We start from the raw sequence: 17,154 nt of genomic DNA on the forward strand, positions 1-17,154 counted from the left end.
AGCAGGAAGTGGGGGGAAGAGAAGTTGTTGACTAGAAGCAGAGCCAAGTGGACTCCACTTTGGAGAGGATGGGGTGAGAGGGAGAGAGGAGTCAAGCATGACCCCCAGGTTTCTGGCTTGGAACGCTGGGTGGATGCTGATGTCATGTACTGAAATAGGATACTCAGAGAGGAGCAAACTAATGAGAAATAAAAAGAGATCACGTCAAGTTTGAGATGTTTGCAGAGTACAAACACCATATCCAGTAAGCAGTTGGTTATACAGCCCTGGAACTCAGGACATGTCTGGGCTGGACAGAGACAAGGTAGCCAGCATTCACTGAGCACCCAGACAAGGCTGCAGGGTGACAGCTGCTGCGATAGGCACAGAGGCAGACAAAACCCAGGTCTTGTCTCCTGGAGCCTTCAGCCTCCTAAGAGTGCACAGAGGAGAAGGTCACTTCTGGCTAGGCCAATAGAGATGGCTTCCTTGAAGAACTGTGGGGAAATTTGAGAAAGATCATCTGAGGCAGACTGTGAGCATAGACACAGTGTCAGGCGCACTGCCTAAGTGGGGATTTCGGTGGCTACAGAGTAGAGGAGACATGCCCATACATCAGGGTTTTAACTGCCCAGTTAAGGAAACTAAAATTCACTCTGCACACTGTGTGGTGGCTTCTGGGCAGGGGCATTACATGATCAAGAAGTAGAATGGAGTTACCCATTTGGCAGATTATGCAGAACAGACAAAACAAGGGAAGGAGGAGCTGGTGGCAAGGAGAACAGTTGAGAGTAGTGTTGGGTATCTTGGTATCATGCTACAGAATGCAACCCGAACTTGCTTAAGCAAAAGAAAGCAGGTTATAGGAGGATACAAGTGGAAAGGAATCAAGGAGTTCTGGCTTCAGGCATGGCTGGATCCAGGTAGTCATCTTCTGTGTCACTTTCAGCCTGTCTCCTCATGTCTTAGCTCTGTTTCCACTGTATCTTGGTCTCAATTTTTTTCTGTTGTACATAGCCTTCTTCCATGCAACCAAGGGGGGAAAATATGGCCACCAACAGTTTAGCAACTCCAGAGGAAGAAGAGCCTTTTCCCCAATGTCCATATGTCATTTCTTGAGGAAGACTCTGATACACTTGGGTCTTGTCCTTGCCCCCAGGACTCATGTTTGTTGCCAGGAAGATGAGGTTCTATGATTAGCCAAGATTGGGTCAAAGTGGACAAGGTCCTGGGTTCTATAGCCCCTTTATACCCACAATGAATATGGGAGGGGCACTGCACCTTCAAAAGCAACCCACGTTTCCCAGGAGCCTCATGCAGCCGGCCTGAGGGAGGTGGCTGGATTTACACTCTCCTCCCTCCCAGCCTGGTCTCACACCTACCTCTGGCATTTCCTGACTCTCTTCTCCACTCTTCCCACCCCATGAGACATCAGTGTTGCTAATCCCCACAGGAAGCTTTGGGAAGTGCACAGCCCCTAAATCCCTGAGACTCAGAATGAACTTGTTGGTGTGTGTTTTTTCCACAGCCTTTCTTATTGCTGTGCTTCAAGACTATGGAAGGTCCCAGGGAATCTCTACAGATGCCCTCACTTTTACCCACCATGTGATCTCTGATACCACTGACATCAAGGACAAGGAGTTCTCCATCATCATCCAGAAGAAACTCAACTTAGTCCGGAGAGCATTTAAGGTACTGGAGGACTTCAAAGGTTGGAAAGATTAATCATTCATTCATTCAGCCAATCCATCCATCATTCCCTCAACAAATCTTTTCTCCTCACTTACCATGTGCCAGGCACTATGCTGGGCACTGGACAGGCAGCACGAACGTGGCACAGTCCCCCTTCAAGCCCAAATGCCATCAAACTCCATCTGTCCCACTCTTATTCTAGTAGGGGCTGGAAAGAATTATAAATAAACTAAATGAATGAAATGAATAAAAGGTTTAAACAAATACAATAAATAAAATTTATAACTATCCCCTGTTATAAATGAAGAAGGCACGCTGCTAGATCAGAATTTGAAGGTGATATTTCAAATCAGTGGGGTAAACCTCTCTTAACAGCTGCTCACCCAAACTGCCTGCTGCCCAGCAACTCGCTCATTCCAGAGTTCAGCCAGGTTCAAACAGAATCCCCGGCTCAGCCTGCAGTGAAACTGGTGGGCACTTCACAAACGTATGATTATGACCAGAAGCAGTTTAGGGTGAGTTTGCGGACTTCAAGATGCCTGAGCCACCCCAGCCAGTCACTCTCCCACCACTGCCCCACTGATCTGAAGGCCACTGGAGTTATTTACTGAACTCCAATCTCTTCTAGGAATCTATTCTGTTCCAAGACCCAACACCACACAGATCTAGAAATTTTAAAGTTATATGTGGACACTTGGTAGAGCAAGTCAGTCCTCATTTTTTTTCTTTTTAATTGAATTTCTGTATTATTTCTTTCTTCCATTTTTTTTTATTATGGTAGAATATACAAAACATAAAATTTACTATTTTAACTACTTTTAATTGTAGAGTTCAGTAACATTAAGTATATTCACATTGTACAATCATCACCAACATCCAACTCCAGAACTTCTTCATCTTTCAACCTGAAACTCCATGCCCGTTAAACACTTACTCCCCTTCCCAGCCATCCCGACCACCATTCTGCTTTTTTCTCTAGGAAAGTGACTACTGTAGGAACCTCATCATATTTGTAACTGGCTTATCCCACATAGCATAATGTCTTCAGGATTCGTCTATGTGGTAGCATGTGTCAGAATTTCCTTTGTTTCTAAGACTAAATAATATTTCACTGTATGTGTATGCCTCGTCTTGGCTCAGGCTGCTGTAACAAAATACCACAGACTGGGTGGCCAAAATAACAAAAGTGCGTCTTCTCACAGTTCTGGAGATGGGAAGTCTGAGATAAGGGCGCCGGCTGAATGCTCTCTTCCTGGCTTGTAGACTGCTGCCTCCGGCTGTGTTCTCACATGGCCTTTCCTTGAGGTGCACATTGGGGAGAGAGAGCGAGTTCTCCAGAGTCTCTTCTTACAAGGACGTTAATCCTGTTGAATCAAGACCCCACCCACATGACTTGATTTAACTTTATTTACTTTTTTAGAGGTCCCATCTCTAAATACAGTCACACTGGGTGATAGGGCTTCAACATGAATTGGGGGGGGGATATGAACATTCAGTCCATAATACCACATTTTGTTTATCCATTCATCTGTCCACGGACACTTGAGTTACTTCCATCTCTTGGCCATTGTGAACACTGCTGCTATGAATATAGGTGTGAAATATCTGTTTGAGTCCCTGTTTGGGTTCTTTGGGGTATATATCTAGGAGTGGAACTGTTGGCTCATATGATAATTCTGTTAATTTTTTTTAGGAAATGCCATATTGTTTTCCATAGTGGCTGCAAAGATTGCTTAAAAAGGACACAAAAACACTAACCCTGAAAGAAAAAATGGATATACTGGATTTTATTAAAACAGAGACAAAAAGACACTATTAAGAAAGTAATAGTGAAAGTTTATATATATATATATATATATGAAAAAGTTTATATACATATCTATATATAGATATACACACACGCACACGCACACACACCACATTTTCTTTATCCATTTGTCTATCAGTGGACACTGAGGCTGTTTCTGTGTCTTAGCTTTTGTAAATAATGCTGCTATGAACATGGGAGTGCAGATATCTCTTCAACATAGTGTTTTTGTTTCCTTCAGATATATTTCCAGAAGTGGAATTGCTGGACCAAATGGTAGTTTTACTTTTAATTTTTGAGTAACCTCCACATTGTTTTCCATAGTAGCTGCACCAGTTTATATGCATTTAAATAAATGTTTAAGATAAATGTAAGCTACAGAAGTTTTAAAAGATCTAAATAGACATTCATGATTGAAAGTCTCAATGTTGCCATTGCTAAGATGTCAAGTCTCCAAAAATTAAGACAACTTTAAGGAAAAAGAGCAAAGTTTGAGGGCTTTATACTATCAGTAAGAATTACTATAAGCTACAGTAATTAAAAGAGTGTGGTGCTGACATAAACAAATAAATCAATGGAACAAAATTGAGACTCGAGAAATAGGCCCAGACATATACAATCACTTGATCTGTGACCAAGGTGAAGTAGGGTAAGGATGGCCATTTCAATAAAGGGAAATAGTGTCAGATCAATACTTGGATACTCATATGGAAAAAATGGCCTTTGACCCCACCTCACTATATACAAATTCAATTCTATGTGGATCATAAACCTAAATGTAAAAGGTAAAGCAATATAGCTTTTGGTTTACATTTCCCTAATGACTAGTGATATTGAAAATACTTTCATGTGCATATTGGCCATTTGTAATATCTTCTTTGGAGAAATATCTATTCAAGTCCTTTGCCCATTTTTAATCGGGGTTTTGGTATTCTTGAATTGTATAAGTTACTTACATATTTTAGATATTAATTCCTTATCAGATACATGATTTGAAAGTATTTTCTCCCATTCTGTGTGTTGCTGCTTCACTCTTGATATTTTTTCAACAACCTTTTGGGATTTTGATCAGCTTGCAGTAATAAATTTGAGAAAGAACTGCTATCTTTTTATATTGAATTTTTCCATATAGAAACATGGTCTCTCTTTCCATTTATTTAGGACATTTATGTTTTGTTTTCTTCACATTGGTCTTAGAAAATTCTTGCCAGACTGTTTTCCTAGGTGTTTTATAATTGTTTTAATTTTATAATTATGACTAGGATTTTTTTTATTGTAAATCAACTATAGTTTTATATAGATTTAGTTTCTGGTGTACAGCAAAGTGATTCAGTTATATGTATATGTATGTGTGTGTGTGTATGTATATCTATATATCTAGATACATAGATATATAGATACAGATACATAGACTTTTTTCGGATTTTTCCAGTATAAGTTATTACTGGACGTGCAAATGTTACAGAGAAGCAGGTGTTTGCTGGTGCCTTTTCTTGTGCCTCACAGAGGGCAAGAAGGGAGGATTGCTGACTCCAACTTTGCCATTTGTCTCTAACCTCCCAATCAGATGGTCTGTTATTTCTGCTTTATACCAAGAACCAGCTTTGATTTAAGTAAAGTAATATTGCTTCCATTTATTATGAATGGCTCTTTGGAGAGTTAAGTCTGAGCTATTTACAAATTACCTACAATTTGAGTTTTTTGAGAAGAAAGATCCCTGTATACCATGGCCAAGTCAAATATAAATGGAAGTCTCATTGTCAAATGCATTGTATTAACTTTTTCCAAGATGTATATGAAAGGACAATACAAGAACAAACGCAGTATATGAAACTTTGAATTTACATTAGGGTTAAAGAGAAGTAAAAGTCATTATACAAAACAATCCCCATTAAGAGTTTTTTAATAGAATAAGCCAAAAAACAAGGTGCTTTATATGAGTTCACTTTGCACCTTCAGATACTGTCATGTTCCACAGAGTAGCACTAAGATAATGTCAGTCAGTACAGCGCTGGCTGTTCCACACTGCAGCTCACCTACAGAAGAGCTGGCAGAGGGGCCAGCAAGGACCAGTCTGCCTGGAGGGTTGTGCTCAGGACAGCTGTGCCCATCGCATCTCCCCAGGGACCTGCCCAATCAGAGAAGTCAGAGCTTTCCTAACACACAACAGGAATCACCAAGAATTGGAGCTGCTGGCAACTAAATTTTCTGCTTAACAGAACTTACCAAAACTCATTTAACCCTTTTCATACCATTCAAAGATATTATATAAAACCCTTCCAAACTTTTTAAATTTCCAGAGCCTAAGTGAATCATTATAGTCACAGTGATAGAAATAGGCAATGAAGTTTGAACACAGTGAAATCTGACTCTTCAATGTGATTCATCTTTCTCCTTTTTTTTTTTTGAACTCTATTGAGGCATAATTGACAATATATTTTTAAGGTGTATAACCTGATGTTTTCATATAAACATAAATGGTGAAGTGTCCACCACAATGAGCTAATTGGCATTCATTACCTCACATAGTTACCTTTTTTTCTTTTCAACCCCTACCCCCTTCCCCTCTGGCAATTACCTGTTTGTTCTTTATGAGTATGTTTCTGTTTTGTTATGTTTTTTCATTTGTTTTGTTTTTTAATTCCACATGTAAGTGAAATCATACTAGTATTTGTCTTTCTCTGCCTGACTTATTTCATTTAGCATAAAACCCTCTAGGTCCATCCATGTTGCAGATAGCAACAGATTGCAGATAGCAAGATTTCATTCTTTTTTATGATAAAATAGTAGTTCATTTTGCATATTGATTGATACTGAGCCATCCTTGCATCCCTGGTATTAAATCCCACTCAGTCATGCTGTATCATCCTTTGAATGTTTTGTTAAATTTGGTTTACTAATATTTTGTTGAGGATTGTTGCATATATGTTCATCAGTAATGTTGGCCCATAATTTTCTTTTTTGTGATATCTTTGTCTGATTTTGGTTTCAGGGTAATGCTGACTTCATAGAATGAGATCCAAAGCAGTACTTCTTCTTCAATTCTTTAGAATAGTTTGAAAAGGAGGTGTTAACTCCTTTTTAAATATTTCGTAGTATTCCCCTGTGAAACCATTTAGTCCTGGACTTTTGTTTGTTGGGATTTTTTTGACTACTGATTCAATTTACTTATTTGTAATCAGTCTATTCGTATTTTCTATTTCTCCATGATTCGGTATTAAGAGATTGTACATTTCCAGGAATTTATCCATTTCTTCTAGGTTGTCCATTTTATTGGCATATAATTGTCCATAGTAATCTCTTATGATCCTTTGTATTTCTGTGGTGTCATTGGTAACTTCCTTTCATTTCTGATTTTATTTGGGCCCTCTCTCACTCCACTGAGAGCTAACCATATGATGGGTTCATCCTGGCAGGGTTTAAATTGCTAATTGGTGGCTGAATAATCACTAGCTTGCAAAATTATATGATGGACACACTGTTTGAAAGGGATCCATCCCAAATGTCAAGTGGAATTAGGCCAGTGAGACAAGGAATGAATTTGTTGTTTCCAAGAGGAGCTTTAATGTTTAATCTGCCATATTTGGGCATTAACAAATTAGCTCCATCCCATATTTAGCTGAAGCCTTCAGTTACTCGATGAGGGTTCTGAACATTTTCAGGCCATCCCTGATGTGGCATGGCAGGTCACGTAGCTGTTAAAGAGAAAGAAAAATTGTGGCCTGGCTAATCAGTGGTGTTTTTTATGGGCCATTTTGATGGGTCATAATTAGTGATTTTATATAGGTCTAAGAGATCAAGTCGAGTTGTGTCTTCATTTATACCAAATATTAGTTGACGAGTAAATGTGGAAAACTCTTTCCACTCAGGTCCTTGTAGGGGTGAAACCCACCATGGTAACCCAGAGAATGCAGGCACCGGGAGTTGGCCACAAGCCCAGCAGTTGGAGTAATTAAATATATTAACATATGTGAAGGCCCATTCTAAGAAACTGTTTCCTGTAACAGCAGGGGGTAAAGAGGAGAGTCAGAACAGAGTGTCATTTTTAGTACTCTAAATAGAGATTAATCTCATCAGGTGTAAAATCAGTGAAATCACTTTGAAGATACAGGTCAAGAATTAATTCCCTGAATTGAGTTTCAGAGAAAAAGATCTTCAGCGGGGATTGTAGTAAATTCTGAAAGAATAATATAAAAGAAGTCAGGTTGATAACTCAATGGCAGTTAGCGCAAGGACGAGAAGTGCAGGGATTAGCACGGCTGGGGCAACAGCAAACAAGAAGCATAAAGAGGCAGAGCGCTAGCAAGAAAACGTAGGTAAGAAGGCAAGGTCCGCTGCTGGGATTAGCCCAGCAGGTGGCACTCGTTGAACTAGGAATTGGGACTAGTATCACCCTATTTGCGCCTGAGCAGTAGGCGGAGCGCCTCTAGAGGCTCCCAGCTATACGGGGTATCTGTCGGTGACTCGTTCACTTTTAACGGGGCGGGGCGGCAGCCTGTAGCGGGACAGGTGTATCCAAGGAGCAAACCCGTCTACGTCACTGCTGGGGGAGGAGTTAAAACACCTGATGGAGCCCCGTCCAAACTGGCTTGAGCGGCTGTTTGTCCCGCGGAAGAGTTTCGAGATAAATCCAGTCCCCGAAAACAAGGTTTGGATGGGAATTTACCTGAAAATTGGGTTCAGGCTTTGGACTCGAGATTTATGAAGGGCCTTTACAGTTTGACCTAAAGTTATTGCAATTTGGACAAGGTAATGACTCAGCATCTGTTAGTAAATCTGGAGGAAGGGCCTTCCATAGAGGAGTTCAAAAGGACTTAAATGAGATTCTGCTTTGGGGGCAACTCGTGTTCATAACAAGGCAATAGGAAGGCAATAGGAAGAAGGGTGGGCCAGGACTGTTGGGTTTCTTGCGTAAGTTTTGTTAGGATTCTTTTTATTGTTTGTTTAGCTTTTTCTACTTTACGAGAGGACTGGGGGGGGGGTGCATGTAAGTGGTATTCAATCTATAGGGCTTATGCCACCGCTGAGGTTATTTGTAAAACAAAACTAGGGCTATTGTCTAATTATAAGGAGTGGCGGAGGCCAAAACTGGGAATAATATGATCCAGCAAAAGCAGTAGTTACTTCTGACGCCCTCTGTTTTTGTGGGAAGGCTTCAGTCCGTTACCGGGAGGAGGGAAATAAGAGTTAACTTTGTTCTTAGTCACCTGAAAAAAATAAATTTTTAACGACAGAAAGCGTGATATAAACAAGATTTTATTAATAAAGTAAAAAGGTAGTATAGTACACTCCTGAGAATTGGGAGCGCACCAACCCGAGAGGGAAAATGGCACCGCTCCTTTGTTTTTCCTGTTTTTCCTTTTTTTATCCTGGCCTAGGGAGCGTTTTCGTGATTGATTGTTTAGCGGCTCAGGTTTTTTGAGTGCTCAGGCTGATTGACAGCTCAGGTTCCTGTGTTCAGGCACACGCATCCCTTTTGTGCAGGTTCTTGCCCAAGATGCACACAGAGAAACCTACGGGAGGGGCTCAAATTTCAATGCTAATTATATTATGAGCATTGGGTCAGGTTAAGCCGGGTCCTTCTCTCTATTGCACCCCTGCAGCGTTGGATCCTAGCCACCTTCTTTGCTGGCCCTCATTTAGAGAACATAAAAGTTTGGGGGGCCCCTTATCCTGAGTGCAGGTGTGCTGTTATTTTCTGGGTTGCTCCTTTCCCCTTCCTCTCCCACTGCCCGGTGCTTGTTTCTGTCTAACTCTAGCACATCCTGTGAAAGTGTCTATAAATACCAGCAGATATTTTAGGTTTTTACATGGGGGCATATGGGTGAAGTCTATTTGTCTGCCTTCTGGTGGGTGAGGTACTTCTCCTCTGAACTGGGTGAAGGAGAAGTGGTGGCTTAACATTTCCCTCGTTATTAACCAGGCAACAAGTTGCGCATGCGCAGGAGAGGTCACACAAGGTCTGAGAAATTCCTTTTTCCACAAGGAGAGGTTGTAGTAAGTCCTGTAAGGCCTTTGCCCCAAAGTGGGTGGATTGCTGGAGGTTTTGTAATACTTTCCATTGTAAGGCCCTTGGGAGTAATAATTTATCCTTGGGGCTTTTAAGCCATTTTTCAGGAATGAAGGTAAATTCCATGTTTGTTTCCTCTTGAATTTCTTCCTCAGTATATTGAGGAGTCATTGGTGTGAAGGTTGGAGATAAAGCTGCCTGTATAGAAAGTTGTGCTGCTTCTCTAGCCTGTTTGTCTGCTTTGTGATTTCCTCGGGAAATCTCATCAGTTACCCTTCGACGGTGAATCACTGCCACCTGTGTGGGAAGCATGACTTCTAACAAGTGTAAGATTTCTGAAGCATGTCTAATGGTGGGTGTGTTTTGTGTTGTGAGAAGACCCCTTTCTTGCCAAATAGCTACATATGCATGAACAACATGAAGGGCTATCTGTAAATATTTAACTTCATTCCTGCCCCTAATTGTAAAGCTCAGGTGAGAGTTGTAAGTTCAGCCTTTTGAGCAGAAGTGGAGCCTCCCGGAAGAGGCCCTGATTCTGTAACATTGCTAAGACTTACAATGGCATAACTGGAAAATCAAACCCCATTTAACATAAAAGTTCTGCCATCAGTAAATCGAATGTCGTCTCGGTCCTCTAGCAGGACCTGTGAGTCTGGTCTAGCCTTACAAGTTGAATCTAGAATTTCAAGGCATGAGTGTTCTGTAGAAGAGTTAGGATTGGGATCAAGAAGTAAAGTGGCGGGGTTAAGAGTTTGACACAGTTTAATACTAAGTTCACGGGTCTCTAAGAGTAGCATTTGATATTTGGTGATCCCACTGTCAGAGACGCAGTGAAAAACCTTTGAATTTAGAATATCCATTACTTGATGGGGCGTACAGGTAGTTAATGGTTGTCCCAGAGTCGATTTGGGTGCCTCTTCGACTTACAGGACCACAGAGACTAGACCTCTGAGGCCAGGGGACCATCCTTGGGCCACAGGAGCCAGATTTTTAGAGAAATATGCTACAGGCTGCTGGGTGGGTCCCAAAGCCTGTGTAAGGACTCCCAGGACATCACCTAGCCTTTCACATACAAACAGAAAAAAAGATTTTTGTAGATGAGGTGAAGCTAAAGCTGGGGCCACTGTAAGAGCTGGTTTGATAGTTTGTAATACCTGGTCCATTTTGAGGGTCCATTCTAATGGCTTATTTTCTGGTCCCGGTAGAGCTTCATAGAGCAGCTTTGCTATGAGGCCAAATTGGGGTATCCAGGTCCTACAAAATCCTGCTATTCCCAGAAAAAATCTGAGCTATTGTTTAGTTGCTGGAGTCCTCATGTCTAAAATTAGACTTTTTCTTCGGACGGGCAGATTCTTTGTTCCTGGTGTTACTGTGAGGCCCAGGAACTGTACCCGTTGAGTTAAAATTTGAGCCTTAGAGGCAGAGCCTTTATACCCACGTGAGGCCAGTTTTTGTAGTACCATTATAGTGTCTGAGTCACAAGAATCTTTATCAGGACTGCATATTAGTAAGTCATCTATATACTGAAGTAAGGATCTGCCCAGAGAAAATTGTAAGGTAGAGAGGTAAATGGGGACTGTCTCTAAATCCCTGGGATAGAACTGTCCAGGTTAATTGCTGGAACACTTGGGTCTCTAACTCCCACCATTCAAAAGCAAATAGAAATTGAGACTCATGGTGTACAGGATGCAGAAGAAAGCATCCTTAAGGTCTAATGTGGAGTACCAAGAGGCTCCAGAGGGAATTTGTCCCAAGAGTGTATAAGGATTTGCCACAATTGGGTGTATGGGGACCACAGCCTTGTGGTGGCCCTGAGATCTTGTACCATCCTATATGTCCTTCAGCCTTTTTTACATCTGGGATGGGGGTGTTGCATGGAGAGTTACAAGGATGAAACAATCCGGTTGTAAGGAATTTGGTGAGTAAGGGCTAGAGGCCCCTCTAGGTCTCAGACTTAAGAGGGTATTGAGATTTTCAGGAGAAAAAGGTAGGCGATTTTATTTATTATTATTAATTTTTTAATTGAAATACAGTAAGTTACAGTGTATCAATTTCTGGTGTACAGCACAATGTCCCAGTCATGCATATACACATATATATTTGTTTTCATATTCTTTTTCATTAAAGGTTATTACAAGATATTAAACATAGTTCCCTGTGCTATACAGAGTAAACTTTTTTAAAAAATCTATTTTTATATATAGTAGCTAACATTTGTAAATCTCAAACTCCCAAATTTATCCCTTCCCACCCCCTTTTCCCAGTAACCATAAGGTTGTTTATTATGTCTGAGAGTTTTGTAGATGAGTTCATAGTGTCCTTTTTTTTTCTTTTTTTTTTTTTTTTAATTTAGATTCCACATATGAATGATATCATGGTATTTTTCTTTCTCTTTCTGGCTTCACTTAGAATGATGATCTCTAGGTCCATCCATGTTGCTGTAAATGGCATTATTTTATTCTTTTTTATGGCTGAGTAGTATTCTATGGTATAAATATACCACAACTTCTTTATCCAGTCATCTGTCGATAGACATTTAGGTTGCTTCCATGTCTTGGCTATTGTATATAGTGCTGCTGTGAACACTGGGGTGCAGGTATCTTTTCAAATTAGAGTTCCCTCCAGATACATGCCCAGAAGTGGGATTGCTGGATCATATTTTTAGTTTTTTGAGAAATCTCCATACTGTTTTCCATAATGGCCGCACAAAACTACATTCCCACCAGCAGTGTAGGAGGGTTCCCAGGCAGACTCTTTTAATTGAATCTGTACAGATTTAGCAAAAAGGGCTTTCCCTGGGGTTGTTATGTCTCATACCACAGGAGGCACTTATTGGTAAATAGCGGAAGGTATGTCTTATGGGCCCTGAACCAGAGCTAACAAAGGGCAGACACACTCTGGCAAGTGGAGGGTGGCCTGAAGCTTAGTTGTAATCTCTCTTCCTAATGGGGGGTGGAGGGGCATTCAGGGAGAACAAGAAAGGCATGGATAAAAATGAATTTTTCTAGAATACAAACAGGTGAAACAGTCAGTTTGTGGATGGCCATCTATACCACTAAGGAGAATCAAGGACTGAAAGCTTGGTCCAGAAAAACTAATTAAGGCAGAGTAAGTGGCTCCAGTGTCAACTAGAAATTCAACTAACCTTCCTGCCACATCCAAGGTCACCTGAGGCTCTGCCATTGAGATGGAAAACCTAGCGCCTGCACAGCCTCTGGGCCCATCAGTCCAAGAAGGGAGAGTCATCTTTCCCCTTGTTACCGGCTCCTCATGATCAAGGAACAGAGTTAGGGGCGTCTGCTGGTTCCCTGTAGCTTTAGCCCCAGGAGTGCCTTGGGGCTCAGGCATCGTCCTTGTCTCTGAGATGGCCTTCCTGCACCAGGGGCAGGGGGACTAGGGACAGTCCTGCCTCCCATAACCCTTTTCCTTGCAAACAGAGCAAGAGAGTATCGTCAGAGATGCCCTCGCTGTTGACAATGAAAACAGACGGGTTTGCCTAAGAGGGGCAGGCTCCCTGCAGAAAGACGCTTGTTCTTGCAGCCTCGGTTGAGTTGGTGTTGGCAGGGAATTAGGGAATTAGCAGTAACGGCGGCCATATATTTAGCTTGCTATTTGTCCCTTTTTTTTTTTCCATTCGACCCTTGATGTCTCCTCCTGATTGTTAAAGGCCTTAAAAGCCATATCTAATAGGACAGGCCAGGGAGTCTGTGGGCCCTGTTCAAGCTTCTGAAACTTTTGTTTAATGTCTGGGGAGACCTGGCTAATGATGTGAACTGCTGGTGTTGCAAGGCCCTCTGGGCTCTCAGGATTGCATGGCTTCTGCCAACCTGGAATGAAAGAGGGTTAGATTTTCATCAAGTGTCTGTGTAATTTCTCTCCATTTGGTATAATTAACAGGTTTTATTACGTCCTTTTTCACCCCTTTTATTAAACAAGTAATCCTACGGTTACAACATTCCTCCTAAGGCCCCTTCCTTGGTGTGTCCACTGGGGGTCTGTGTTAGGGCTTGCTTCCTTCCTGGACCCAGATGAACCCCCAGACTCAGTATTTTGGGCAGCTTGAGCATGTACCTTGTCAGCCCAACGCTAAGCCGAGAACCAGATGCAGGCCTTTTCTTCATGAGTGCAGCAGGTGGTGAAAATAACAAACGTCCTGCCAGGTTAAATCAAAGGCTATAGCGAGGGCCTAGTGAGGGTACAAAGCGAGAAGGGTTTGGGCTGAAAAGATCTGACATAGGGGAAGGGACATGAGCCCGAAAAGTGCCCATTTCACCATTAGCAACCTCACAAAGGGGCAACATGTTGTCTTGTTTTGGGACTTCTGGAATATCCATCTTACCTGGGGACGTCGGTCCTGCTGTGTCTTAAATAACACCTGATCTAGTATGTGGTGGGCGAATGGGGCCTGGTGGAAAGGGCGAACTGGGAAACAGTATTTGGCAGTTGAGGGGCTCGAAGGGAGAGAGGCAGGGGAAGGAGAGGGAGAGGTGAAGGGGGCAATGAAGGATATAGAGAAGGTTGTTGTTGTTAAGAGCCCGGAGGGGGTCATCGAGAATATCAGGTTGATCATTGGGCGCCAAGGGACCAGAGTGTGGCAGGGTCTCCAAGAATTGGGAGAGACACTTGCGACAGTTTTTACAGAGGTCCAGATTCTGAGAGGGCCATAAAAGCCTGAACGTAGGGGACCTCAGACCTTTGCCCAATTTGCAACAGAAAGAATCAAGCAGTTAAACAGCTCCCTTGGACGGCCAGGTCGCCTGGTCTGGAAGTTGGTATTAGGGCCAGGTGACATTACAGACAAAGATAAGCTGCTTTTTCTTCAATGTTTGGGGATCACATTTATCCCAGTGTTTTAAAATGCAACCTGATGGTGAGTCCCAGGGAGTAGAAAAAGCATTTCCCACAGTGATTAAGGGAGGTATCAAGGAGAAGAGGATCCCAGCACAGACTCTATTTAGAGGCAAAACTTCTGGTGTCCTCTTACTTTTGGTCCCCCAAGAAAGAGAAGCCAATCCACACCAGGGCCAAAACCAGTGTCAAGGCCACCAGCACAGAGGCTGAGAAAAAGACCAGCGCAAGGGCTGAGGGGAGCCAGCCCACCAGCACCAAGGTTAAACCAGCACAAGGGCTAAGCAGTTTAGAAAGAAGGAAAAGGGGGGGAACTCGCCCACCAGCAGCTTGTACCTGGCGTGGCGACGGGAGACGGGGGACTCAGCTGATGTCTGTGTAGCGTCCCGGTCACAGAGGCGGGGTCAGAGGAGAGTTGACACGGGAGAAGAGCACGTGGCAGTCAGGCCCAGAGACGCCACAGAGAGCAGGAGGAAAGTCTGTGTCAGGTTGGAGGGGCTGATTGTGGGGGGAGCTCCCAGGGCTCTCACCCCCTGGGCCAGCCACTCTCTCTTACGTGTCTGGGGCCGACCTGGGTGTCCCACGGGACTGGATGACCAGTCCTTATGCGTGCCTTTCCCAACGAGTTGCAAAGTCCCCTCTGACCTAGGGACGGGGTATGCAGTAACAAGGAGTAAAGAGATAGAGGTATTTAGAAAAGAAGTTCCCTGAGTGTGTTCACCACCATGGGCCAGGGGGTCACTCTCCTTTGTCAGACCGAGTTTCAGAGCCTGCTGAGTATAGCCCAGCCAGAGTTCCTCAATCTACAAGACTTTGAAGTCCTGACCAAAACGGCAGGGAGTGTCAGAAAAGTGTGAGAGAGCAAAGCAGAAAAGGGAAGAGGAAAGCCTGCCCTGGCGATCTGGCCTCCTGTAGGGAGCATCCTATGCAGCCAGGGGGAGAGGGGAGCCTGCCCTGAGGATCTGGTCTCCTAAAAGGAGCATCTGATCAAGCCACAGGGAGAGGCTCCTGTAGGAAGGGGTAGGAGGGGAGAGAAAGGGAGATCTGCCTTAAGTGCTCCCCAAACTTAGGGGGTCTCCTGGTGTTTGGGGCTTTCCCCCGTACAGGGCACCAAATGTTGGAGAACACTGCAGGCCGATGTCGTGGTTGATAAACTCCTTGCCTTTGGTAAATTCTTTTAAGAACAAAGGAGGTTTCATAGATACACTGCTACAGGCAACAGCGGTCCACACAGACAGGAGGTGCTATGAGCACTGAAGGTGAACATGCAGGGTCTTTCACTGGGGAGGGGGCTGTGAGCACGAAGGGACAGGGTACAGATTTCTGTTTGGCTATAAGTGACATCAGGGGCTTTGGCATACGGGAGGACAGTGGATCACGACTCCAGTAGGATGGAGACATGGGCTGACAGTGGGATTTATGACTCCAATAAGGAGGAGACATGGGTTGTGACAAGTCAGCCTGAGTTGTGGTGAGACTAGCCATTTCCCAAGGCTGTCAATTCTGCTAAGGCAAACACACATCAGGGCTTTTATCTTCTGAAAAAAGAGCAGGCAGGTGCCTAAGGGCTGGAAGTTGTGGAGGGAGGGGGGTGCATTGCAGGGCCCCAGCAGGCACCAGTTGGCACTGCAGTACTCAATTTAGAATCTGGGAAAATGGGACTTGGGCAGGGATGGTCTCACACCACAGTGCCAGGGAGCGCCTCACCTCCTCTCTGGTCTCCTCCCTGACCTTTCTCCAGATACAGCTTCCAGTAAAGGACATGTCCCACCTGGGACCCACTGACATCACCTTTCTTTGATCTTAGGGCACCGACCCCACACACATCGGAGTTCATGTCTTTGGTTTATTCATCGAAGGGGCAAGGTGGAATCATGAACAGGAAGTACTGGAAGACTCATTGCCTCGAGAGATATGTTGTGATTTTCCTGAGATATACTTCTTGCCAACAAAGGTAAGCACCTAAATGTTTATTACGAAGTCTGAGCTTTCCCTCATTCATACAAACATATTCCTTCTACTCCCCATTCCTTATGATTTCACTAGCGGAATTGGCTAATATACTTGACAACAAACACTTCAAACAGCCCTAAAATAGACGTTGATAGGTGCTATACCAACATCCAGTATGATTTCTCAAGAATATGTACTAAAGGCCATGATAGTTACTCTTTAAAAAATTAAATTCTCCAGGCATAATTTCCACATGTGGTTACATAACCATCTTAAGTGAAATGTATTTATAAAACTTGTAACAAATCCCCCCAATCTAGTTTATAGAGAATCTGAGCCATTGGTTTGCTTGAACTATGTAATTTGACTACTGGATATTTTTTTCCAAAGATTTCTACTGAAAGGCCAAATGCTTCTAAGCAGACAGAGTCTGAACTCTATACTTTTGAGTGCCCAGTTTACCTGACACCTGAGAGGTCAAGAACTTTGACAACTGCTGACTTAACCTCAAACTTTTTAACATCCGTGTGTTTATCAACAAAGAAACCTCCTAGTCACTGGATCACGATGCAGGTTGCATTACTGTGTGAGGAGAATGAAAAATAAATTTCCATAATAAAAAACAATTTTTTATTCTAACCAGAGTTAACATGTTTCAAGACATTCACATGTGGTCAACATCCTTTATGAAAATATCTGTAGGTTCAGCCAGACCAGACAGTGCAGTCCCTTCCTTCCACCTGTACAGAAAAACGTCAACACGCAGGGGACACTCCCAGCTGCTTTCATTCTGAGCAGTGTCCCTGTGGCAGGGCCCTAGGTCAGGTGAGGGAGCATGTCCTAGAAAGCTGCAGGTTTGACTTTT

The 17,154-nt window shown here is 43.1% G+C and overlaps 1 protein-coding gene across 1 annotated transcript in view; it reads left to right on the forward strand.

Annotated features, from left to right (window-relative positions):
- The window catches only part of DNAH14 (dynein axonemal heavy chain 14), a 259,076-nt gene extending 242,181 nt beyond the window's left edge, over positions 1-16,895 (forward strand). The window contains exons 84-86 of the mRNA XM_074351453.1: positions 1,508-1,671; positions 16,144-16,290; positions 16,680-16,895. Coding sequence (XP_074207554.1) covers positions 1,508-1,671; positions 16,144-16,290; positions 16,680-16,895 — 527 coding nt within the window. The remainder of the gene's footprint in view (positions 1-1,507; positions 1,672-16,143; positions 16,291-16,679) is intronic.
- Positions 16,896-17,154: the final 259 nt, after the last annotated feature.

Source organism: Camelus bactrianus, chromosome 23, assembly GCF_048773025.1.
Source record: "Camelus bactrianus isolate YW-2024 breed Bactrian camel chromosome 23, ASM4877302v1, whole genome shotgun sequence".
Classification (NCBI taxonomy): Eukaryota; Metazoa; Chordata; class Mammalia; order Artiodactyla; family Camelidae; genus Camelus; species Camelus bactrianus.